The 25334-nt window shown below is 51.8% G+C and overlaps 1 protein-coding gene across 1 annotated transcript in view; it reads left to right on the top strand.

The window, feature by feature from the left end:
• Positions 1-25334, top strand: part of ATP2C2 (ATPase secretory pathway Ca2+ transporting 2) — an 86160-nt gene that overhangs the window by 4539 nt on the left and 56287 nt on the right. Inside the window, 2 exon segments of the mRNA XM_008057816.1 lie at positions 21910-22020; positions 24539-24655. Coding sequence (XP_008056007.1) covers positions 21910-22020; positions 24539-24655 — 228 coding nt within the window.

Raw genomic sequence — 25334 nt, 5'->3', positions numbered from 1 at the left:
GTGCCTTGGCACCCTCACAGCCACCCCAGCGTCGACCTGCAGGGCTTCAGTAATCCTTCAGCCTCAGCCTTCCAATAGCTGGAACCACAGGCGTGTGCTACCACACCCGGCTAATTTTTTTTATTTATTGTAGAGACGAGGCCTCCCCAAGTTGCCCAGGCTGGTCTCAAACCCGCAGCCTCAGGCGATCCACTCGCTTCGGCCTCCCAAAGTACTGGAATGACAGGCTGAGCCACCAAGCCTGACCTCTTTTGGACTTTTGATTTTGATAATGTTTATGCTGAGGATGTCTGTTCACAGGGATGTATACAAAATGACACTTAAATACAGGGGACGCCACAAAAAAATGCATACACTTCTGTTTTTGTTTTGCTTTTTTTGTTTTTTTTAGTTAGCGTCTCACTCTGCTGCCCAGACTGGAATGCAGTGGCACACTCACGGCCACCACAGCCTCAACCTCCTGGGCTCAGGCGATCCTTCCACTTCAGCCTTCCAAGTAGCTGGAAGGACAGGCACATGCCACCATGCCTGGTTAATTTTTTAATTTATCGTAGAGACAAAGTCTTGCCATGTTGCCCAGGCTGGGCTCGAACTCCTGAGCACAGGCAATCCTCTCACCTCTGCCTCCCAAAGTGCTGGGATTATAGGTGTGAGTCACCATGCCCGGCATGTCTATACATTTTAAGTGATGTTATCTATGTCTTACTTTTCGAAGTTGAGTTAAATTACGGTAGCAGTGTGTAGTATGATGTTCACTCAACCGTGCTTCCATCATATTCTCTGCCAGTCCTGCCTGTAACATGTAGCATCCATTTGGTGAACGCCACCTTTTGAGCAAATGTCATACTTAAAAAAATATACACACACACACACACACACACACACACACACACTTTTGGGGCATCCCCGGTATGTCAGGAATTTGTTTGCTAGTTTAGAATTGTCGGCCTTGAACTCAGGTACAACTGGCTGCAGGCATCCTGTGACCGCCAGTCTGAAAGGCTGTCATCGCCTAACTCTGGCACTGGCTTGTTCACCTGGAGACAAGGTTAGCACTGGGCATTGTTGAAAGAATATTTCTTCCCTTGGTATGTGTGGCCACACGTGGTGCTCATCGGCTCCGGCGGTTGCTGTGTACAAAGACAGGCTTCCTGGAAGGCCCCCGCGAGGGATGTGACTGCTTGCCTCAGTATTTCGGTATTTCAGAGGGGTCTCACTAATACTTCCATCGTGTGCTGTGGTGGCATGATTCTCCTGTGGACTTTTCTCCCTGAGCCCCTGAGAAGCTTTCAGCTCTGCAATGAGTCCCACAGTGGGTGCTGGGATTGTTGTCCTCGACCCAGGTGTATACGCTGGTGTCACACCAGTCCTCGTTGTAAGTTGGCCACCCAGAAGGTCAGTGTTAATTAGGCAATCGCTGAACCACGTGCTCAAAGTTGGTACGTTCTGAGAACATCTGAGGGCCCTTGGGACTGTGTCTGATATGGTCGCCTGGGAGCCCTGCCCCAAGTCCCGACGTCTAGGGCTTTTTCCTTAAGGGCGACTGCAATCCCCCAGTTCCTCGGGGAAGGGAACTGGGTGGAGGGAACTTCCCATGTGCATTAATTGGCAGTCACCAGGTTAGGTGGGTAGTGGGAGCTGGGGGGGTCAGGGGGCTTCTACGCCCCCCTCCCCCTTATATGCGCACAGCTTGATAGTGGTTGAAATGTTTCTCCCATACCGGATGGCGGCCGCTGCTCCATGGTGCACATCACTCGCGGCTTCTCTTTTATGGACAAAGATATAAATGATGACAAAACTGAGAGTTTGAGTTCTCATCCCACCCTGCCTCATCTGGGAAAAAGGAGAGAAAGGGAGCTAGCAGAAAGCTTATTCAGGACCTCGGAAATCACGTTGTGTGTTTAGATGAGCCTCCCCAGGTCAGGTGTCAATAAGGATGGGATTTGGATGGTGGCTTGAGGGTGAACGTCCACAGCTGGTGAAAAGGACTTGTCTGTTGTCAAGCAGGATGAAAACAAATATTTAAAAACAGGGAGTGAGCTGGTCCAAGTGTAAAGAAATGCCCATGCGGAGAGGTTTGTTTAAGCATATTGTGGAAGAGCGATGCGACCGAGTTGATGCTGTAAAACTTATATGTGTATATACATTTTTCCTTTTTTTTCCTCACACAGGGGTTTAGAAGTAAGCTGTAGAATGTATAATGGCACAGAAGGATGGCTGTGGTTTTGTCTAACATTGTTACGTGTGGAAAATGTCAACCATCCAGGAAGGTTGATAGAGTTGGGCCCACCACCTGGACCGTCACTTACTTTGCTGTATTCACTTTGTATAAAGCACTCATTGGTGGAAACTCATGGTTGGCATCTCTTCTAAATAAACAAATGTTTACCATGAACAAATCATAGGGTCTGCAAAGACAGACAATTTTTTCTTTCTTTTTTAATTGAAGTCTCGCTCTGTCGCCCAGGCCGAAGTGCAGCGGCACGCTCACAGCCACCCCAACATCAAACTGCTGGGCTCCAGCAATCCTTCCACCTCAGTCTTCCAAATAGCCAGAACTATAGGCATGCACTAACATACCTGGTTAAATTTTTTATTTATTTTACGGTTACGGTCTCGTCAAGTTGTCCAGGCTGTTCTCGAACCTGAGGGCTCAGGCAATCCACTCACCTCTACCTCCCAAAGTGCTGGGATTACAGACTGAGCCACCGAGCCCGGCTGACAGATTGTTTTTAACAGTCTTTTTTTTTTTATCTTGAACTGGCTCGTTTTCATTTTATAAATTTCCAGAAACTAAAGTGGTTTCGTTTTGTGGCCAGAAAAAGAGGGGTTATGAGAAAAATAGAGAGGAAGTTTGAAAAAAGCGGATGTGGATAAAAAGGACCATGGATTTGGTGGACTGGGTGGACGCAGCTGGCAGGAGTGGGTGTCACCAGCAACCAGCATCCTTAGGCTGGAAACCAGATCTCAGGCAGAGTGCAGGAGGTCCGCTCACCACATGGGGAGGACATGGGGATCCGAGCGTGGCCATTTGGGGACCCCCGCCCCCGGCCTAGAGATATGTAGTTCGGGTCAGCCCATCAGGACTTCCACAGGGAGTGGAGGGATGACCTAGCGTGGGCGGGAAGGGGCTTGGGCTCACAGAAGTCAGGAGTGGGCAGGGAGGCGGGGAGGTTGGCACCAGGGCAAGACTGGCTGTAAAAAACAGCAAGATGCTTTTTTCCGTCTCAGCCATCTCTCCCTCATTCCATTGTGGTGGTTTTTATAATGTTGCTCTGGGTCGCATGTGTGGATTGCCCCCGGGGAAGTGTAGACCCTCCCAGGCTGCACCATCCCCCAAGAACTGTGGTGGCGTCTGCTGGGGGAGGAGGGGAAACGGTGGGAGGTGGCCCGTGTGACCCAGATGCCAGGCCAAACAAGCGCACGTGGACTGGATTTCCAAACACACATTCAAATGCATTGCATGTTTCAAGATGGCGGCCTCGGAGCACAAAGCCTCAAGTATGCCGTCCTTTCCCCAGCAGGGTCTCTGTGAAGATGCCCTGACCTCACACCCATGGGACGGGCACCTCCCCCAGGCTTCCCGCAGGAGATGGACATTGAGCTGCAGAGGGTCGGAGAGTCTTCTGAACTGTCCCCGTTAACCTGGCCCCGCTGGCCCTGAAGGGCCCGAGAACCCCGGCACTCCCAGCCTCCAAGGTATCTCACCCAGTGGTGGCGATGAGAACAAGGAACTGGAACTGGAGACTTCAGAACACCTGTAGAGTGGTGAGACTCCAGATTCCCATCCCCCCCTCCTGAAAGGTGGACTGTCGGGGGCTGGTCTGCGTTGCCAGTTCACAGGAATCCCAAGGGCACCCAGCCCGCCCACCCCTGCTTGTCAGAAATGCAGACTCTCAGGCTCCACTCCAGGCCTGCGGGGTCTGAAGCTCCTGGCTGGGCCCTGCAATTAGCGTTTCAGCAAGCCCCCGGGGCAGATAACCACCCCTCTGGACAGTGAGGTTCCTCCTGTTAGACCCCCCCTCCCACTGGCCAGACTCTCTTGCGGATCCGTGGGTCCCACCGCGTTGGAGCTTATGTTCTGGTAGGGAAGATGCTTGTCAAATAGTTGCACCCGTGAGGACATAGTTACACACTGAGATAAACCCCATCAAGGAGAGCAGAGCATATAAAAATGCCTGGGTATGGGGGAACGGTGGGAATGCTACTGCTGCAATCTGGGAGAGCTGAGACTTGGGCTTGGCTACCTGTGCTCCTGCATTTACTATTTCGCACACACTCAGGAGCCTCCAGCAGGACCTGTGGTAGGGTTAGGGAAGATAAGCCAGCCTCCCTCCTCTTGGGCCTGGGAGCTGCGTGCTCCCCAGGGTGATTCCATGACAGCTGGAAGCAGCTCACCAGGCTGCTCCTCCTCGGAGATGCGCCCCCAGGTATCAGTGTGTTGGCGTCCACATGACAGTTTCATCCTCACTTGCTCTTGAATTCTGCTGACGATCGCTGCATCTTTCACAAACCAGGGACTACGTGTGTTTTTCTTCTTTCCGTTTTTCCTTCCTTCCCTCCCTTTCTAAACTCATCTTCATTTTTTCAGAAACCACACGTAAAAATGGAAAGTTCCTCCCTTCACTCCCCCTCCTCCCATGGACCCCATTTTCCTCCCAGCCGGGGTAGGGGCCACAGAGCTCCCCTCTGTGCACCCCTGGTCAGCTTGCGGTCATCCGTTCTCCGTCTCCCGGGTGTTCCTGGCCCCTGTTCTCTGCTGTACTGACAGGTTGTGAGATTGCAGAGCAGAACACAGAGTCTCTGCTGTCTGATGCCAAGTCCCGTCCTGCCGTGCGCCAGGTGTGAGAGCTCGGGCAGGTTCCTGAGTTTTCCCTGCCTCTGTTTTCCCTTCTGTGCGATGGGCAGTAGCTGTGCCCGCCCCAGAGGCCTGTTGTGGACTGGGATGAGCCAACACACATAAAGCGCTTGGAGCGGCCCCTGGTCACAGCCATTTTAATGAGTATTTAACGAGCAGGTATTTAATTCGAAGTAATTGTCATTATACAGCAACATAAGTGTCTCTTTTCCCTATGTAGGGCCAGGCTGCCACATTCTCCTGCAGCCCCTCCATCTTCCTGTGTTCTTGCAGTATACAGAGGGTGCCAAAAACATGTGTACATGCTTTAAGAAAGGAAAAAACTGTATTATAACAGAAGACGACTACAAGTCACGTCGGACTTCTGCAATTACAAGAGGTGCTCGAAACGGTTTACCGGCACCATCTAGACACTTCCGATGACAGCGAACTAAAAGTAATACATAGAGAACATCCCTTAAGATGTGTATGCATTGCTTCGGCACCCCAATATATGGATCAAGCACAGTCTTTTTTTTTAAAGACAGGGTCTTGCTCTATCATCCAGGCTGGAGCGCACTGTTGCAATCCTAGCTCACTGCAGACTCAATGTTCTGGATTCAAGCGATCCTCCTGCCTCAGCCTCCCAAGTAACTGGGACTACAGGTGTGTGCCACGATGCCCAGCTCATTTTTTAATTTTTATTTTTCATAAAGATGAGGTCTCACTATGTTATCCAGGCGGGTCTCGAAATCCTGGGCTCAAGGGATCTTCCCACCTTGGCCTCCCAAAGCGCTGGGATTCCAGGTGTGAGCCACCGCACCTGTTCCCAGCCACATTCTCCTTGGGTTGGGTAGGTGTTTATATCTAACCCCTTCCTGCTGATCAACAGCTGACTGCCCTTTTGAATTCTTGAATGGGGTTATAATGAACATTCCAAAACCTTACAAAAATCCCTGCGGAAATCTGAGGCTTAGAAAGTGAGGTCACTTGTCCAGGGAAACAGGCTCGACCTGGAACGGGGACCCAGGGCTGCTCAGATTGTTAACTCGAGTTCCCTTTGCCCCTGTGGCCGGCTTTCTCCCCTTGGTATTGGGAATGCCGCCGTTTCAGATGCCTTCCTTACAGATAACACCCCTGACCCCTTTTAAGGACAGCTGCATGGATTTGACTCACACACCCACAATCCACACCTTTCGCAGTCTCTCAAGGCCGTCCCGGGGCATGGCACAGTGGGCACTGAGGTTCCTCCTGGCAGGGGCTCATCTGTTCAGCCCGACACCATTGCAGCCAAGGCTCAGGCTGGCCATGGACATGGCCGCCATGCCTTCTCCCCCACCCCCAGCAGGAGGGAGAGCTGCCCCTTTCCCAGGACAGTCCAGGCAACCTGGACTCCAATCACACATCCCGATGGCTGTGAAGGATGCTCCAGAATTGGGGTGTCCCCCTGTTGACATGTCTCCCTCGTCTCCTTCCTTATGGAATGGTTCCTTCAGTTTTGGGTTTTTTTTTAAGATTCCAGGCTCCTGCCTCAGCCTCTTGAATAACTGGGACTGCAAGTGCACATCACCACACCTGGCTAATTTTTTTATTGTTTGCAGAGGCTCTGTTGCTCAGGCTGGTCTCAAACCCATGGTCTCAAGCGAGCCTCCTGCCTCAGCCTTCCCAAGTGCTGGCATTACAGGCATGAGCCACCACACCCAGCCTATAATTATTGAGTATTTTATGGAGAGACATGGAGGCCATGTCAATATCTGATTCTTAGTCCATCTTGACTCATTCATTCTGGCACACGTGCGTGGTGCGCGGCCGAATCGATGACTGTCCCGCTGTCTGCTGAATGGTGATGTTCTCATTCCATCATTCCTCCCTCGCTGGTGGTCTTCTGCCAGGAGGAAGCGGTTCCCCTTCTCCCCCATGAACAAATGACTTGGTCTTTTACTTTTCCATTCATATCCGTGTGAGCGTGTGGATTCCTACTTGATTGGATCCGTTGAGGCTTGTTACCGTCAGTCTTTTCGTGCTCAGGCTGTCCTGGATTTGGCCAACGGGAGCCCCGCCCAGGTGGCTTCTGTGTCCCCTTGATGCCTTGTCCATCCTCCCTTGGGCATGTCCCTGCTTTCTGGCGTAACAGAAAACTTCAGGTTCGTTTTGTATCTTCTGGAATCAGCTGTTTCTCCTGGATTCCTGGCTCTTCTTACTGGAAGAATCATGTTTAGAAATCAAGACCTGGCACCGGGTGTTCCTTGTCACTGGGCGCCGTGGTGCCTGGGTGCTCTCAGAGGGGGACATGGGTGTGCATGCGGTTAGATCTGTGTTTAGTTTTGTATCTATCTCTATGTATATCTCCATGGATTCCGACCCAGTAAACACCCCAGAGCGCATGCCAGCTCCTGTATGTCTTAACTCTCTTCTGCAGCAGCAGGAACACCAGCTACCAATACCAACAGTGGATTTCCTGCTTGCACAATCTCCCTGCAGGTGACTGGTCTCCTTGCCAGCTACCCATGGGCACCACCCTGCCCAGCCATCTCTGGCCCTACTGCATTGACCACCCCCAAGTGAAATACAGACTCTATGAAGCTCACATTGCCCTATTGATAGTTTTGTGCTGTTTTGTTTTTAAGTTGGGGTCTCACTGTGTTGCCCGGGCTAGAGTGCGGTGGCATAATCAACGCTCACTGCAGCCTCGACCTCTTAGGCTTAGGTGATCCTTCCGCCTCAGCCTCCCAAGTAGCTGTGACTACAGACACATACCCACACGCCGTGGTGCCTGGGCACTCTCAGAGGGGGACACGAGTGTGCACGTGTGATTTTTTTGTGGAGATGAGGTCTCCCTATGTGGCTAGACTGGTTTCCAACTCCTGGGCTCAAGAGATCCTCCCGCCTCAGCCTCCCAAAGTGCTGAGGTTATAGGCATGAGCCCCCCAGTGACACCCAGCCTCTTACTGATTGTTTTGTCTTCTCTGGGTTCACATTACCACTGGGCACGCACACACACCTAGATAAAACTTCAGGGACTAGAAAACATGACTGAAGCTGCCCCCCCACCTTTTTTCTTTTAATGTTTTGTCGAGGTGGGGTCTTGCTATGTTGCCCAGGCTGGCCTCAAACTCCCACCTCCACCTCCCAAAGTGCTGGTCTTACAGGCGAGAGCCATGAAGCCAGGTCCTGAAACCCCCCTTGACCTGAGGCTGAAATGTAAGAACGCTTCTTCACAGCAACCTCAGGTAGGTGGCGTTTTTTTTACATTTTACAGAGGAGGAAACTGAGACTCAGCCAAAACAAGGGACTTGCTGGGGGTCACTCGGCTGATGGGTAGAGGAGCCAGAATTAGAGCCCGGAACAGGCAGACTCTTGGCCTGGTGACGGCTGCTCTACCCCTAACGTTTGCAGCATTTAGGGATATTCTCCTTAACACTAAAAAGGACTGCGGTGAGCCCTTCCGAGTCCCTTGGCAATGTCCTCCGCCCTCTTTTCCCACATGGTCTCAGGCGTTACTCTCTTGAATCACCAGCGGGGGGAGGACCCAGCACCTGAGGCTCCTGGCTCTCCCAGTTCCACGAACGAGCCGGTTGCCTCTGGCCCCAGCTCTGTACTCGCTGTTTTCCTGCCCAGAGGGCTCTTCCTCCTTCTCCGCTCCGTCCCAGGTAACTGATTCTCCAAGTAGCTCATTCCTGGGAAGCCTCCGCCCCCTCCCGCGGGGCCCGCCCCCTCCCGCAGGGCTGGGTCAGGACGGGTTCTTTCCCTTTTAACCAATCAGCAATTCATACTTGTTCAAGCTTTGAGAAGGTACCGAGAATATCCAGGAAAGAGCCTTCCACACTGTCCGTCCTTCAGCCACCTGGTCCCCACCCTGAAAGCCACCCAAGTCCCCAGTTTCTCATGGATTCTGCTGGAAATGTACCTTGCGGAGACAAGTACAGACACAAGCTTTTTCTCTGAGTTACACATGGGTTAACTGATGGGCCACACTGTGTACCTCTATTTTCTTTTCCTTCTCAGCCTCTTTTTTTTTGGAAGTCAGGATCTCACTCTGACACCCAGGCTAGAGGGTAGTGGCACAGTCACGGCTCACCACAGCCTTCATCTTCTGGGCTCAGGCGATCCTTCTGCCTCAGCCTCCCAAGAAGCTGGGACACAGGTGCATGCCACCATGCCTGGCTCGTTTTCCTGATTTTTATAGAGACGTGGTCTCGCTTAATTGCCCAAGCTGGTCTCGAACTCCTGGGCTCAAGCAATCCTCTTGCCTCGGCCTCTCAAAGTGTTAGCATTACAGGCGTGAGCCCCTGCGCCTGGCCCTTCTCCGCCTATTGTTAATGGTACCACCACTTGGGGAAACTGCCAGCGTCCCCTGGAACTGACCACACGTATGCCCTGTGACCCAGCTGTTCCACTCTGGGTGCATCCGAGGGTGCCTGCCTACTGCAAGATTTGCATGCAAATGGTCACAGAGTCTTATTTATAACAGCCCGAACTGGACACAACCTGAATGCCAGCCACATGTGCAAGTTAAATAAATTGTGGCATATCCGTGCAGCGGAATACTTGGACTATGACTCAGCAACAGAAGAGAATGAATGAGTTATTAGTAGTGTTAGGTTACCCTCCCAATGGAGCCTCCAGAATGCAAAGGTCTGGCCCAACGAGGGTGTGGGGGTTTGGTGTGCGATCTGATGCTGCATGTAAGATGCAAAGAATTGCAAAGAAGTCAGATTAGGACAGAGAGAGAGATAGAGAGAGAGAGAGAGAGAGAGAGACAGAGGGAGAGAGGAGATTGACCTTCCCAGGGTAGGGAAGGGGGCCAAAGCTTAACAAAACATGGCCTGGCCATAGCTCAAAGGCCACACGACCACACCATAGCTTAGCCAGGCAATGGCCGCGGCTGCTCACGGTTGAGTCCTTTGAACCCTTCCCTTTGATAGGGGTAGGTCTTTAAGGTGTTGGGTGGTGGTCTGCTCCACATCATCGTCACAAAGGGCCAGGTAAACGCAGATACTGACGTCAGGTGAGGGACAGCAGGCAGATGGGTGGGTCAGTCACAGGATTGCTGCCATGAGGGTGGGCTAGATGGGAAGAGACAAGGGATGTTTTTCCTGCAAGAGACCTGTCAGACGTTTCCAATCCAGGAGCTCCTTCGCAAGCAGGTAGTCTTATTATCATTTCTATGGCTTAGGCCAGCCGAGGGGTAATCTTTGATCTTCTGCCTCTATAAGGAACCTGAAAGTTACTTAGAGATTATTATGCTAAACCATAAATTTAAAGGCCGGACACTTGGCTCAAGTCTGTAATCCCAGCACTTTGGGAGGCCAAGGCAAGAGGATTGCCTGAGCTCAGGGGTTTGAGACCTTGTCTCTACAATAAATCAAAATATTAACTGGGCATGGTAGCACGTGCCTGTAGTTCCAGGTACTTGGAAGGCTGAGGTGGAAGGATCACCTGAGCCCAGCAGGTCAAGGCTGTGGTGGCCGTGAGCTTGCTACTGTACTCCAGCCTAGGTGACAGAGTGAGACTCCAACTCAAAAAAAGAAAGGTTCGGCTGTCCTTGTCTTGCATCTGATGGAGATTTGCTGAGGGGGTGGGATAGGCCTCCAGCTTGGCCTACAGTACAATGTCTGAATGTTCCCTAAAACTGCCTATTGGAAATTTATCTATCTGTGTCTAATCTTTGTTAGATTCAAAGCATGTCCGTCTGCCAGGCACAGTGGCCCAAGCCTGTAATCCCAGCACTTTGGGAGGCCGAGGTGAGAGGACTGCCTGAGCTCAGGGGTTTGAGACCAGTCTGGGCAACTTGGTGAAACCTCAACTCTACAATAAATCAAAAAATAAGCTGGGTAGTGCATGCCTGTAAGTTCCAGCACCTTGGAAGGCTGAGGAGGTAGGATTGCCTGAGCCCAGCAGGTCGAGGCTGCAGCGGCCATGAGCAGTGCTGCTGCATTTCAGTCTGGGCGACAGAGTGAGACTCTGACTCAAAAAAAAAAAAAGTGTCGGTCTGAGCAAAAATGGTTATTCTGAGGCAAAATGTGAACTAAGTTTATTCTAAGTTTCTTGGGATCCCTCCTTTCAAGTGGAAAACCACAAATGAATTTCACAGCCTTTTCTCTCCCCCAAGGCGGCAGACCATCAAGAACAGGACCCCATCGGGTTGGCCTGTGAGCACATCTCCCAGGCCTAGCCACCCCAGGTCAGCTCTAGCTGCATGCTAGAATCAGCAGGGGGCTTTTGGAAGTCCTGCTGGCAGCTCACTCCTCCACTGGTCTGGGCTAACGGGAGCCCCGCACAGAGTACCCGGCCTGGGAAGCACTGGGTGCATGTGAGTTGCAGGTGACGGGTGACCAGGGGTGGGCACAGCAGGAGTCCTCATCCTAAGCAGCTCCAAGAACCTGGGAGGGGGTGTGAAGAGGGCTGTCGGGTTTAGCCAGTAAAAATACAGGGTGCTCAGCCGCCTTTGCACTTCAGAATAAAAGAGTGATTTTACAGCATGTGATTGCCAAGCATCGCATGGGGTGTGCATCTACTAAAAAGCTGTCATTTGCAAATGTGTTGGGGTGGCCGGTAAATCCAGCAGCTCTAGGCATGAGCAAGTGGAAAGGCGCTCAGGGCTTTGGTGAGTGTCCGGGAGACGCCTGACTAGGAAGAAAATGCAAGGGCCCCGGTTCTGAGCGCAGGGGTTCTGGAGAGGTACCCAGGAACTGTGAGAACACAGTTGCTGAAGGTTCGGGAGTGAGCTCCCTGGCGGAGGGAAGATGGGAGAGAGCAAGTGTGAAGGTATTGGGAAAAGCAGGAAAATGGCAAGGGTCACAATCACACAAGAACAATCCAGCAGGCTTCATGGTGGAGGTGACATTTGAGACACGGGCAAACAAGCACGCTCCAGGCAAAGGCTTCCTTCCTCCCAAGACTTCCCTCGGTCCTTCCCAAGGTGTATCTCTGGGAATTGTCCGGTTCTAGCCTAGTTCAGTGGTCCTCAGGCCGGCACCACCTGGAGCTTGTTAGAAATGCAGATTTCCGGGCCCATCCTGCACCTCCAAGGCTCTGAGAGTGGGCCCCCAGTCTCTGTCTTAGCCGGTTCTCCAGGGGATTTGGATGCATTCCATGTTGTGGGGAAGAGGTTCTTAGGGTCTCATGTAGTCAGCGCTTGCAGTGAATTCGATTCCCGGCTGGACGGAGGGTGCCACCGCGGGCTGGGCTGGGGAGGCAGTTCCCGGAGGGGACGCTGTGCACGGCTCACCCTCCAGCCTCCTCGCCGTATCTGCCCTTCACGGCTTCTGGGAAGCTCCAGGAGGTTCAAGATCAGCCCTGAGCAATGTTTGCTGGCTGAGACTACTCCCAGGGGTCCTTCTGTTCTAGACTGTTCCTTCAGGTGAGAGGGCCCCCTCACCACCGCCCGGGCCAATCTGTGCTGCAGGCCAACCATCCTCTGGGGTCTCCGAGGAGGCCCCCAGAAACCAGGGGTCCCACAGTGTGTCATCCCATGTATGTGAAATACGCAGGATCATTACATCTGTAGAGACAGGAAGCAGCCGAGTTGACCCTGGGCTGGGGGGTGGGTAGTGACGGCTTCGTGGGTGTGCGGTTTTGGGGGGGTGGGTAGTGACGGCTTCGTGGGTGTGCGGTTTTGAGGGGCTGTGAAAGTGTTTGGGGATGAGCTGGAGGAGGTGGTTGCACACTGTTGTGAAGGTATTCGATGCACTGAATTGTATACTTTAAAATAGTTCGTTTTGGCCGGGCGCCGTGGCTCACACCTGTAATCTCAGCATTTTTGGAGGTCAAGACGGGAGGATCGCTTGAGCCCAAGAGTTCAAGACACAGCCTACCCCTGTCTCTACAAAAAACTAAAACTTAAACTGAGTGTGGTGGTGCGTGCCTGTATCCTCAGCTTCTCGGGAGGCTGAAGCAGAAGGATCGCCTGAGCCCGGGAGATGGAGCCCGGGAGATGTGACTGTGCCACTGCCCTCCAGCCTGGGCGGCAGAGTGAGACCTGACTCAAAAAAAGAACATGGTTCATTTCATGTTACGTGAATTTCACCTTAATATTAAAACCTTTTCAGAGAGAGAGAGAGAAGCTCAAAGGAGAAAGGACCGTGTGGCTCTGTCCCCATCAGCCTTGACTGAAAGAGAGAAATAGGGACGCTGGTGTGACCTTAGGATGTGCCACTCTCATGACAGAAGGGACACACACCGCGATGGAAGGTGGACAGGTGTCTACAAAGCTCCAGTGAGCTGCAGGGCTCTGACCCTTTCGTGCCACAGCCCTGAGGCAGCCGCTGTCCCCGCCTCTCTCCTACAGATGCACGTGTGTGCTGTCGTGGGTCGACCCCAAAGACCTCACCCCAGTCCCCGTGACAGCAGCCTCAGGTGAAGTAGCGTCTTGACAGATGCAGCCAGGTTCCAGTGAGGTGACACTGGACTAGGGTGGCCTCACCTGATGGCTGGAATCTATGCAAAGAGCAGACAGTGACCCACGGGGGTCTGGCCAGGTGCTGACAGAGGTGGAGACCGGCATGATGCGTCTGCAAGCCAAGGACTGCCGGCCACCCCTGACACTGGGAGAGGCAAGGAAGGCTCTTCCTACGGTCTCAGGGGCAGCAGGGCCCCGCCCACACCTGGATTTCGGAGTTCTAGCTTCGAGAACCGTGGGGGAAGGCATTCCTGTCGTTTGGTTTGGCTTTGTTTGAAACAGGATTTCAGTCTGTCAGCCAGGGTGGAGTGCAGTGACACAATCATGGCTGCCTCGAATTCCTGGGCTCAAGCGATCCTCCTGCCTCAGCCTCCTGCCCAGCTCATTTTTCTTTTCTTTTCTTTTCTCTCTTTGTAGAGACAGGGTCTTGCTTTGCTGCCCAGGCTGGTCTGGAACTCCTGGGCTCAAACAATCCTCCTACCTTGGCCTCCCAAAGTGTTGGCTTTACAGGCGTGAGCCACCACACCCGGCCAGTTCCTGCTGTCTTAAGCCACCCAGGTTGTGGTGCTTTGCCATGGCACTGGAAGCCAATACCAGGTGCCATAGGAAACTCGCGCTGTTTTCAGTTTCTTTCAAGTGCATTTTTGTTTGTTTACAAAACTGGGATGATACAGTGAAGATTGTTCTGCGAGGTCTTTTTTGACCTGATGGCATACAGTGATGTCTCCTTAGGTCAACACAAATGGCTCCTCTTTTCTTCCCAACCTTCTATTGTGGAGAATGCCGATCATATACAGAAATAGAATAGGGCCAGGCACAGTGGCTCCGCCTGTAATACCCGCCCTTTGGGAGGCCAAGGTGGGAGGATCACTTGAGGCTAGGAGTTCGAGGCTAGCCTGGGCAACACAGCGAGACCCAGTCTCTATTTAAAAAATTAGCCAGGCATGGTGGTGTGCACTTGTAGTCTCAGCTACTCGGAGGCTGGGGCGGGAGGATCGCTTGAGCCCAGGAGCTTGAGGTTACAGTGAGCTATGATTGCACTACTGCACTCCAGCCTGGGTGACAGAGCAAGATCCTGTCTCTTAAAAAACAAACAGCCAGGCACAGTGACTCACACCTGTAATCCCTGCACTTTGGGAGGCGGAGGTGAGAGCATTGCCTGAGCTCAGGAGTTCAAGACCAGCCTGAGCAACATGACGAGACCTCATCTCTGCAATAAAACTTTAAAAATTAGCTGGACATGGTGGCACACACCTGTAGTTCCAGCTACTTGGAAGGTTGAGGCAGAAGGAACACCTGAACCCAGCAGGATGAGACTGTGGTGGCTGTGAACGTGCCACGGCACTCCAGCCTGGGTGACAGAGTGAGACTCCGACTTAAAAAAAAATAGAATACTGGAATGGAGCATGACTCCATGACCTAGTGTCATTCATTAACACACGGTCGGTCTTGTTTCATCTCCAGTCCAGACTGCTTTCTCACAAATCTCAGCCTTCCTAGTGTTTCATCTATACATATTTTTATATTCCTTCCTAAAGAGATGAACTCTTAAAAGCGCCATCATGGTGACCACGAGCGCATCTTAAAAGACGGACAATAATTAGAGGACCCCAGATGTCCCGCCGCTCTCCTGGTGTCCCCATCGGTCTCCTCAATGTGGTTCTACAGTGGTTTGTTCGTATCAGGACCCAGGCGAGGTCCCCAGCCAGCATCTGAGTCTCTCACGTTTTCTTAAGTCTGTAGCTTTTGTCCTTGTGGGGTTTTTTGCAGTTGGCGTACTGGGGGGCCAGGCTGCGTGTCCCGGATTCTAGTGCTGGCATGCCCACAGTGTCATGGAACGTGTCTGCTGTCTCCAGTGTCTCCTGCAAGCTGGCAGGTGGCTCTAGACCAGAGCTGGTGTAACTCAGGCTTGATGTTTTTTTGGCAGGTTTGATGTTTTGGGCTGCGTGACGTTTCCCAGTATAGGGCAGTGTGGTGGTTGTAACACTTTCCTGTGGGTTTACGTGGAGTTTGTTTTCAGCTTTTTGGTTTGCTTTTGTTTTGTTTTTTGTTTTGAGTTGAGGTCTCTCTCTGTGGCCGTGGCACGATCACGGCTCACCAGCTGCCTAAGAGGCTGAGGCGGAAGGATCACCTGAGCCCAGGAGGTCGAGGCTGCGATGAGCCATGTGCGCCACGATACGCCAGCCTGGGTGACAGAGTGAGACCCTGACTCCAAAATACAAAATTCTGCTTTAATTTTGCTGAGGTGACATTCACAATACCGAAAATTCGCTGTCTTAAAACGAACAGCGTCCTGGCATCTTGTGCACTGACGGTGTCATGGAGCCACCCCTCTATTCAGTTCTGGAACGGTTCTATCATCCCTGAAGGAAACCCCCTCCCTGTTGGCCATCTCTCCCCTTGCCCCTCCCTGGCCCCTGGGGACCGCCACCATGCTCCGTCTCTGTGGACTCGCCTGGCTGGATATTTCGTCCAATGAAATCGTATGCTGCGTGACCTTCTGTGACCGGCTTCTTCCACTTACTGTGTTGTGTGTTGTGGTGTGTGTTCGTTTCCTGGGGCTGCTGTAACAGCGTGCCAAAAGTATGGTGACTTAAAGCGGTGAACATGTATCATCTCAAGTCCAGGATCAAGGTGTCGGCAGGGCCGTGCTCTCTGAAGACTCCGAAAGGGTGCGTCCATGCCTTTCTCTCAGCTCCCGGCCCTGCTAGCAGCCCTCGGTGTCCTCGGCTTGTGAACATGCCACCCAGCCTCTACCTCCGTCCTCATGTGGCCATCTCCCCGTGTGTTTCCATGTGGTCCTCCCGCATGCGTGTCCCTGTCCCCGTCTCCCCTTTCCATAAGGACACCACTCATGCTGGGTTGGGGCCCGTCCTGATGGCCTCATTGTAGCTGGTCAGCTCTGTAAAGATCCTGTTTCTAAATAAAGTCACATTCTGAGGACCTGGGGAGGAGTGTGAGGACGTGGTCCAGCCTGCATCCCCGTGGCCTTGAAACACAGAGGTGACCCGGAGACCCAACTAAAGCAGGTTGAGAAGTGGATAGGAAGTGGGAAAGTGCAGACAGCGAGTGTGGACACCTCCTGCAGGTTTGATTGTGGCACATGAGGAAGGAGCAGGTATTTTCAGCGCAAGCCCCAGAAAGGAGGTTGTGCTTCGGCTGGAGACCCTGAACGGACTCTCTTGGGGGAACACAAGTCGGTTACATCCGCATGTGTCAACAGTTCATTCCTTTTTATTTAAGTAAAAATAAAAATGTTTCCCAGGCTGGCCTCAAACTCCTGGTCTCCAGCGGTCCTCCTGCTTCAGCCTCCCAAAGTGCCGGGATTACGGGTGCAAACCACCACACCTGGCCTCGCTCCTTTTTAAGGCTTAATCACATCCCCTTATATGGATGGCCACCTTTGGTTTATCATGATCCGTGGCTGGTATATGGGCTCTAGGGCAGTCCCTGCCTGTTGGCCCCTGTGAAACGTGCTGCCGTGAACAGTCGTGAAACACGTATTTTTCCAAGTCTCTGTTTCTGGTACCCTTAGCTCCACATCCAGGAGTGTGCCAATGGCTTTTACTCACAGAGGGACGTCAGAGGCGGGTCCTCTCCCCTCTGGGCTCTGGACTCTGCCCCTAAGTCATGAAACACTGGGGAGGTCGGGAATAGGGTCTCCTCAGCCAACCCCCTCACCCTGTGCCTCACCCACACAGCGCCCTGCCCCCGTCCCAAGTCTCTCTGAGACACTTGGCTGGCTCCCCAGAGACATGTGCTCAGAGGGCCCTGGGTCTTCCAGGTGTCCGGGGTTCCTGAGAAGAGGTGAGGTGGGGTTTCCTACTGCCCCTGGCCCACGGAGGACAGGCGGTGGGTGCCTTTGATCTTTCGCTTTTGGATCTCTGCTTATTGTGGTAAATAGGCAGAGCTTAAAACTCACCATTTCAACCACTTTTAAAGGTGTGGTTCCGTGGCATGGAGCACAGCTCCACTGTTACACAGCCGTCACCACCGTCCGCCTCCAACGCCCTTCCATCTAAGCCACGGAAACGCTTCCCGTTAGACACCAACGCCCCAGCCCCTGGGAGCCTCCATTCTCCTTTCTGTCTCTGTGAGTTTGACCACTCTGGAGACATGGAATCACATAGCAGTTGTCCTACGGTCGCTGGCGTATCTCCCACAGCACGTCTTCAAGGTTCATCTGGGTCGTGGCATGTGTCAGGATTTCATTCCTTTTTAAAGGCTGAGTCATACTCTGGTGTATGGATAGGCCACATTATCTCTTCATCTTTTTAAAAAGATGGATCTTTTATCAACAGTTGAAACACAGAGAAATTATTTGAGACTAGTGCCAAATGCAAATCAAGGGAGATTTGTTTTCTTTTGAGTCAGGGTCTCACTCTGCTGCCTAGGGGTGGAGTGCAGGGACATGATCATGGCTCACCAAAGCCTTGATCCTCCTGAACCCTCCTGGGCTTAGACAATCCTTCTGCCTCGGTCTTCTGAGTGGCTGGGACTGCAGGCACACACAACCTCACCCGGCTAGTTTTTTGAATTTTTGTAGAGACGAGGTTTTGCTACATCGCCCAGGCTGATCTCCAGCTCTTGGGATCAATCATTCCTCCTGCCTTGGCCTCCCCAAGTGTTGGGATTACAGGCATGAGTGACCCTACCTGGCCAAGGGATATTTTTAAAAACAAAATTCACAATTTTCCTACCTGTAGTTGCAGCATTCATTAAAAACACACAAAGGATTCAAACACTTACACACCTTCCAGACTCACTGGGGAGGGATCATCCTCTTAAAGAAATTCAGGGAGCCGGGCTCGGTGGCTCAGCCTGTAATCCCACGCCTTGAGAGGCCGAGGTGAGTGAATTGCCTGAGCCCGCGGGTTCGAGACCCATCTGGGCAACTTGGCGAGGCCTCATCTCTACAATAAATCAAAAAAAATTATCCGGGCATGGTAGCATGTGCCTGTAGTTCCAGCTACTGGGAAGGCTGAGGCAGAAGGATCGCCGGAGCCCAGCAGGTCGAGGCTGCGGTGGCTGGGAGGGGCCACTGCACTCCGGTCTGGGCAACGGAGTGAGACTCCAACTCAAAAAAAAAAAAAAAATTCAGGGAAGATCCGTCCCCAACAGGACAGGGTCACAGAGAGAAACCATTACCACCCGAGTTAGTGGCAGCCACACTAAAGGTCCATCCAATTCCTTTAGGTCACTGGTTCCTTCTGGAAGATTTACTGAATGTGCCTGCCATGTGTGAGGTATACTTAAAGAGTTGGCTAAATCTTTACATCTTCAAAACTCCCAGTGACATACAGGTTCCCGTCCCTGGTCGCGGGCTAGGCAGTAAGCCTGAGCTGGATTCAAACCCAGGACCCTGGGATTCCAGCCTCTGTGCTCCTCTCGTTGCCCTGTATGACTTCCTGCCCCCTGAGTTTCCTAAGCTCAGCTGAGCCACCCAAGGGATGTCCCTGCCCCTGAGCCACCAGTCCCTGTGACTCCAGTCAAGTACCAGAGACCTGGCTTGAGCCGCCACTTCTGGGAGCTCACAGCAGGGAGGGTTGGGGGGGATGAAGACGGCATGAAGCCCCCACATCCATGAGCTCGCCCGATGCTACAAGAGCCTGACAAGGAAGGCAGCGTCATCTCATCTCACAGGTGAGGAAGGTGTCATCAGAGAGACTGTCGTTCGCCCAGGATGGCACGCTGGCAAGTGGCACAGGCCTGGCTCCTGGCCAGTGCTGACAGTGAGGGTACACTAAGGCTTGTGTGCTGAAAGTGTGTACCCACGGGTTCTTCCAATAGTACCAACTCTCTGCATCTCTCCACCAGGGTCTCCAGCACTGACTGGCAGGCGCTCATTGAGCTTTCCTGTACACCAGGCCCCATTCCGCCTTCCCAAGTCAGTGCATGTGAGCAGATGAGGGTGTTTCAGTACAGTCAGTCACTTGCTGGCAACAGCATAGGTGCCATGAAGGAAAAGCCAGATGCCAGGGGGGTAGAGCAGGCTGAGTGGTCTGGTCTGGGAAGATTTCAGGGCAGAATAATCCATCTTTAAAAAAAAACAACAGAACCGTGCCCAGGCTGGAACTCCTGTGTTCAAACGATCCTCCTGTCTGAACCTCTTAAGTAACTGGGGATACAGGTGCATGCCACAACACTTGCCTAATATTTTTAAATTTCTGTGGAGACAGGGTCTTGCTATGTTGCCCAGGCTGGTCTTGAACTCTTGGCCCCAAGTAATCCTCCTGCCTTGGCTACCCAGAGTGCTGGGATTACAGGCATGAGCCACAGCCCCACCTATCCATCTATTTATTTGTTTATTTATTTATTTATTTCAAGTGGGGATCTCACTTTGTCACCCAGGCTGATCACTGACAATCATAGCTCACAGCAGCCTCGACCTCCTGGACTCAGGTGATCCTTCTGTCTCAGCATCCTGAGTAGCTGGGACTATAGGCGGATGCCACTAACCCTGGCTAATTCAAACCCAGGACCCTGGGATTTTTTGTAGAGACAGCATTTCACTATGTTGCCCAGGCTGGTCTCGAACTCCTGGCCTCAAGCAATCCTCCTGTCTCAGCCACCTAAAATGCTGGGGTTACAGGCATGAGCCACCATGCCCAGTCCCCTAAACCAGGATTCTGTGAAGGAGAACAGAGGCCATCACACAGGACAGCTGTGAAGTGGAACCTACAGCAGCCACATTAAAGATGGTTGGGTTTTTATCCCTAGAGCAACAGGCATCTAAGTGCTTTCAAGCATGGGGTGTGTCACCAGACTTGCATGTTTCAGGCTCACTTGGGAGGTCATATCAAAAGTGAGTTGGGTATAGTTGGGGCCAAAAATGGCAAGACCGAGAACAGCCTGGGCACGATTCTGCCCAGGGGATGGGGGGTGCTGAACCCCAGACCTGCCTCCTCCTGTGGTGTGAGCAAGAATCAGACGCTTTGTTTTGTGCAGTGGAACCAAATCTTGAGAGTGGAAAAAAAGAAAGTCTTATTGTGTAACACACATTTCCCTTAAGTCAGTCTGCAAAGGATACAACGTTGGCTTAAGGAAAGCCGGCAAGGAAGCATGAGGCTGTGCGTGGTCTCTGTGATCACTGCAGTGCTCCCTGGTCCTCGGGGCGTGAGAGAGGCAGTCCCAGGAAGTGCAGCCAGCCAGCTGAGCTTTCTTTTTTTTTTTTTTTTGAGTTGGAGTCTCACTCGGTCGCCCAGACTGGAGTGCAGTGGCCACTTCTGGCCACCGCAGCCTCGCCTGCTGGGCTCCAGCGATCCTTCTGCCTCAGCCTTCCGGCTGAGCTTTCTAAACGTACTAGGCATTTGGGAGGAGACCCTATGGGAATGGGGAGGGAGGAGGCTTGCAGGAAGGCAAAGAGAAATTTGCAATCACTGTTCCAGTGAAAGGAAGGAGTTAGTCAAGACCTCCCCCTTCCTCCTTCCCAGTTTCCGATAACCTGCCGGAAAAGAAAAAGATTATTATTATGTCCCGGGTGTCAGGCTACTAGGAATAAGTTTGCAAAAATACCTAGCATGTTCCTGATTCTGAGGTCTCCTCTGTGTGAGCAGAGGCCCCAGGTGTTTCGTGTGGCTTCTTCCTGGGCCTGTGGATCTCATTCCCAGCACTAGGCTGAGTTCCTCCACCCTTTTCCCGGGTTATTTAAAATGTCTCGTAGAACCGTGCTGTGATGCCACCCAGCACCAGCAGGTGGCGCTCTCCAAAATGTGGTGTGTGCTCGACTGAGACTCCTAGAAGTTCAAGGTTCAGGATTCTAAACGTGTATACTGTTGCCCTATTCTGTCCGTTTATGTGTTCCAATTCTGTAAAATAAAACAGATGCATCCGTATTAGCCAGGTGTGGTGGCTTACGACTGTCATCCCAGCACTTTGGGAGGCCGAGGCGAAAGGATTGCCTGAGCCCAGGGGTTCGAGACCAGGCTGAGCCACTTGGCAAGACCTTGTCTCGACAATAAATCAAAAACATAGCCGGGCGTAGTGGCATGTCTGTGGTTCCAGCTACTTGGAAGGCTAAGGCAGAAGGATCGTCTGAGCCTGACAGGTCAAGGCTGCAGTTGCCTTGACTCCAGCCTGAGAGACAGAGTGAGACTCCAACTTAAAAGCAGATGCCCAATTACTGGAAACAATTCCAATGTCCATCCACAGCAGAAAAGATCAATGGATTGCAGTATACAGTGGACTTAGCAGTCATGGAAATCAGCAAACAATTGCTACCCGCAACAAATCTCGCATAGATCTCACTAACGATGTTGAGTGAAAGAAATCAGACACAAAAGAGTACAAACTGCATGCCACTGTTTCTATAGGAATAGAAGTAGTGACAGCAGTTCCTCTCCAGGTGTGCAGGTCGCACGAGGGAACATCCGCAAGCCGGTAATGGCTGCTTCTTGATCTGGAGACCAGTTCTATGGGTTAGTTTATGAGTTGTACACTTAGGCACACACTTTCTATATGTGTGTTCTACTTTAAAAAGATGCATCAAGTCGGCACAGTGGTTCACACCTGTAACCCCCGTACTTTGGGAGACCAGGGCGGGAGGATTGCTTGAGGCCAGGAGTACAAGACCAGCCTGGGCAACATAGCGAGACTCTGTCTCTTAAAACAAAAAAAAAAAAATCAATATAAAACTCCAACTCGCTAAACGGCAACTCTGCTCTTTCCACAGATTGAAGAAGAGTGTGAGCTGAAAGCCATCGAGAAAGAGAAGAAGGTGACCGCTCTGCCACCCAAGGAAGCATGCAAGTGTCACAAGGAGGATTTGGCCAAAGCATTTTGTGTAAGAACTGCGTTTGCCTCCGATGCCAATTGTGTGAGGTTTTTAGATTTAAAAGAAAGCAGCACAAAGCCCCGGAAATGGCTTTGACATTCCAGGTTATCAAACAACTTGACCATTCCATGTTGGAAAGCATCCTTCCTATATCAAGTATCATACAACCTGACCATTCCAGCAGGTGGAATATCCTCGCTGCTGTCCATAGCACTGACCCTCACCAGTCCCTTTCTGGAAGACAGGCCTCCTTCCAGATGTTGTTCACGTTGTATGCACAACTGTATACATTGTTTCTCATAATCCTCCATTTACAGGGGAAACACAGAGGCACAGAAAAGGAAGTCACCCAGGCAGAAAGTAGCACAGCCCAGGGTTAGAGGCAGCGCAGCCAGTTACGTAGACACAACCCAGACATGGTGGCCCACCCTACTGTCCAGCTGCGTGACTTGGAAGGAGCCATGGACCCTCTTCTGAGCCTCTGTGGTGAGCTGAGATTAGAGGCAGCACCACACGGGGTTAGAGCCACGTGCTTTGTCATCAAAGTTCAGACTCTCAGTCCTCCTAGTCCCGCCTTTGACTTTCATAATCCACGGATTTGTCAGTCACCAAATCCAAATTCTCCCAGGTTTCTCAAGTGAGTTTGAATTCCCGGTCAGTCCCAGACAAAAGCTTCATGAAGCTACCCCTCTGAGGCTGCTTGCTTAATGTTTTGAATTTTCTTTACTTAGAAAGCTGAATAAATATAATAGCACACGTGTGTGTGCGTGAGTGTGTGTGCACATTCATACCCACTAACCTTCGGGAAAGCAAAGGAAAACCCACCAATAAAAAGGCACATGCTACAATTTCAAGGAAGTTGAAAGTCCGTGTTTCCTACTTGAGAATAATCCAGAAGTCTGGTTAAATGTGAGTCCCGCTTATTAGTATTTGGAGAGGAGGAGACCCTATTTTTCCCTGCCTCGACACTTTTTCTACCTAGAAAATGAGCTCGATTTTCTTGCGTGATTCAAAAAGAATTTAGAAATCAATTCCGTGTTCCCTCTACCAGCAAGGACGGCTTTCTTGTTTTGACCATCCAAAAACAAGGACCCCTTTGGTGTGACCAGAAAAACAAAGTTTCCTTCCACGATGACTGACTCTTCAATTTGCTCTATTTAATGGATTTGTTTCTGGAAACAGCTTGGAGTCGTGCCTGGCATAAAATCATAGTTGTAGCTTCTATTCTTTCTGAGAACAGGCTTTTTTGGGATTTGGGGGGGTTGGGGGGTTCTTTTTTTAATATTTTTTGATTGTGGTAAAATGTACAACATACAATGTACCACCTTAGCCGTTCTTTTTTTTTCTTTTTTTTTTTTTTTTGAGTTGGAGTCTCACTCTGTCGCCCAGACTGGAGTGCAGTGGCCGCTCCCGGCCACCACAGCCTCGACCTGCCGGGCTCCGGCGATCCTTCCGCCTCCACCTTCTGAGTAGCCGGAATTACAGGCGCGTGCTACCATGCCCGGCTCATTTTTTTGATTTATCGTAGAGATGAGGTCTCGCCTGCCCAGGCGGGTCTCGAACCCGCTGCCTCAGGCCATTCACTCACCTCAGCCTCCCAAAGGCGCAGGATTACAGGCTGAGCCACCGAGCCCAGCTCTCACCTCAGCCATTCTTAAGTGCTCATCATAGCAGGGTTAAGTACATCCCTGTGCAAACCCTCACCATTATCTGTCTCCAGAATTCTTTTTATCTCGCAAAACCGAATCTCTGTCTCCGTGAAACACCGAGTCCTTCTCCCCCTTCCGAGCCCTTGGCGGCCGCCAGTCTACTTTCTGTCTCTATAAATTTGACCACTCCAGACCCTCCGCTAAGTGAGACCATACAGCACGTGCCTCTTTGTGGCTGGCTTGTTTCTCTTAACTTCGCCTCACAGCTGAACTTCAAGGTTCATCCACATGGCAGTATGCCCGAATCTCCTTTGGGTTTAGGGCTAAGTAATATTCTGTTGCACATACAGACCACGTTCCGCTTATCCTTTCATCCACTGATGGACACTTGGGGGGCTTCTGTCTTCGGCTGCTGTGAACACAGGTGTAAATCGCTCTCTAAGACCTACTTTCCAGTCTTTTGGTTGTACACCCAGAAATGGAATTGCTGGGTCATAGGGTAATTCTAGTCTTAATTTTTTGAGGAACTACCATACTGTTTTTCACAGCAAATGCACCATTCTATATTTCCAAGGCCTTTTTTTTTTTTTTTAAGAAAATATGAGAACATGTTTCTGCCTTCCTAAAATTCCACGGTGTGATTGTGCTTGTTGACATCTAGGCCCAGGGTCACCTTTTCTGCCATAATTATAGGTGGTAATTGAACCGTGCCTCTTCCCTCTGTCTGCCCATCTGCTAGGAGCATTGGAACAAGCCCCTGTACTTTTGTGGACAAACCTGTCGTGGACACAGCTGCCTTCTGGTTACGTGTCTGGGACTTGAGTTCCTTGGTCCTTGCTGGACCCATCAGCAACCTTGCATTTGGCCTCTCCCTCCAGGTGGACTTACACACGGGGCTGTCGGAGTTCTCCGTGACGCAGCGCAGACGGGTCCACGGCTGGAACGAGTTTGTGGCCGAAAACACCGAGCCTGTGTGGAAGAAATACCTCGACCAGGTAGGACACGAGTCTAAGCCGGGGAGGGTGGGGCAGTTTCTTGTTCTTTAAAATATTGATCCAGGGTGTCCTTGAACCAACCACTCCCCCGTCGGTCGGGCTGCTCCTAGCCAGCAGGAGAATCGGCCATCAGTAGATATGTAACTACCAGGCAGCCATGATCACGAATGATTGTGATGGCACTCAGGGAGGGTTGCCCACGTGGCAGGCACCCTGCTGAATGCGTAGGGAGATAAGTCAGCATCCAGTTACCTAATCCTCCTCCTCCTCCCCATTCTGAAGATGAGGAAGGTGTGGTACAGAGGTTGAAAGATTTCCCCAGGGTGCGTGGGATTGCTAGCTTTGGCAAATAAAAACCCACGGTGCCCTGTCATGTTTGAATTTCAGGTAGACAAGCCAGAGGCAGTTTTTAGCTAAGTATGTCCCAAATATGGCCGTGGACTTATTAAGATGAAAGAGTTTCTCGCCTACCTGACATTCCGATTTCCCGGGGCGTCCTGCAGTTCATTTACAGCCCGGGCCGAGCCACAGCACAACGAGTCGCAGCGCCCAGACACGCGGCCAGGCAGCTGGCCCCCGGCCCGGCGCCTGCCGGCTGCTGCCACGGGGGCGCGCGGTGCTGGGCGGGTGGCACGCAAGCCCGAGGCCCGGGAGCCAGGAAGAGGAGGAAGGCAAACTT

The sequence above is a fragment of the Carlito syrichta genome, unplaced genomic scaffold, assembly GCF_000164805.1.
Source record: "Carlito syrichta isolate Samal-C Ts95f unplaced genomic scaffold, Tarsius_syrichta-2.0.1 Scaffold303130, whole genome shotgun sequence".
Lineage (NCBI taxonomy): Eukaryota > Metazoa > Chordata > Mammalia > Primates > Tarsiidae > Carlito > Carlito syrichta.
This window is presented reverse-complemented; position numbering and strand designations above follow the sequence as displayed.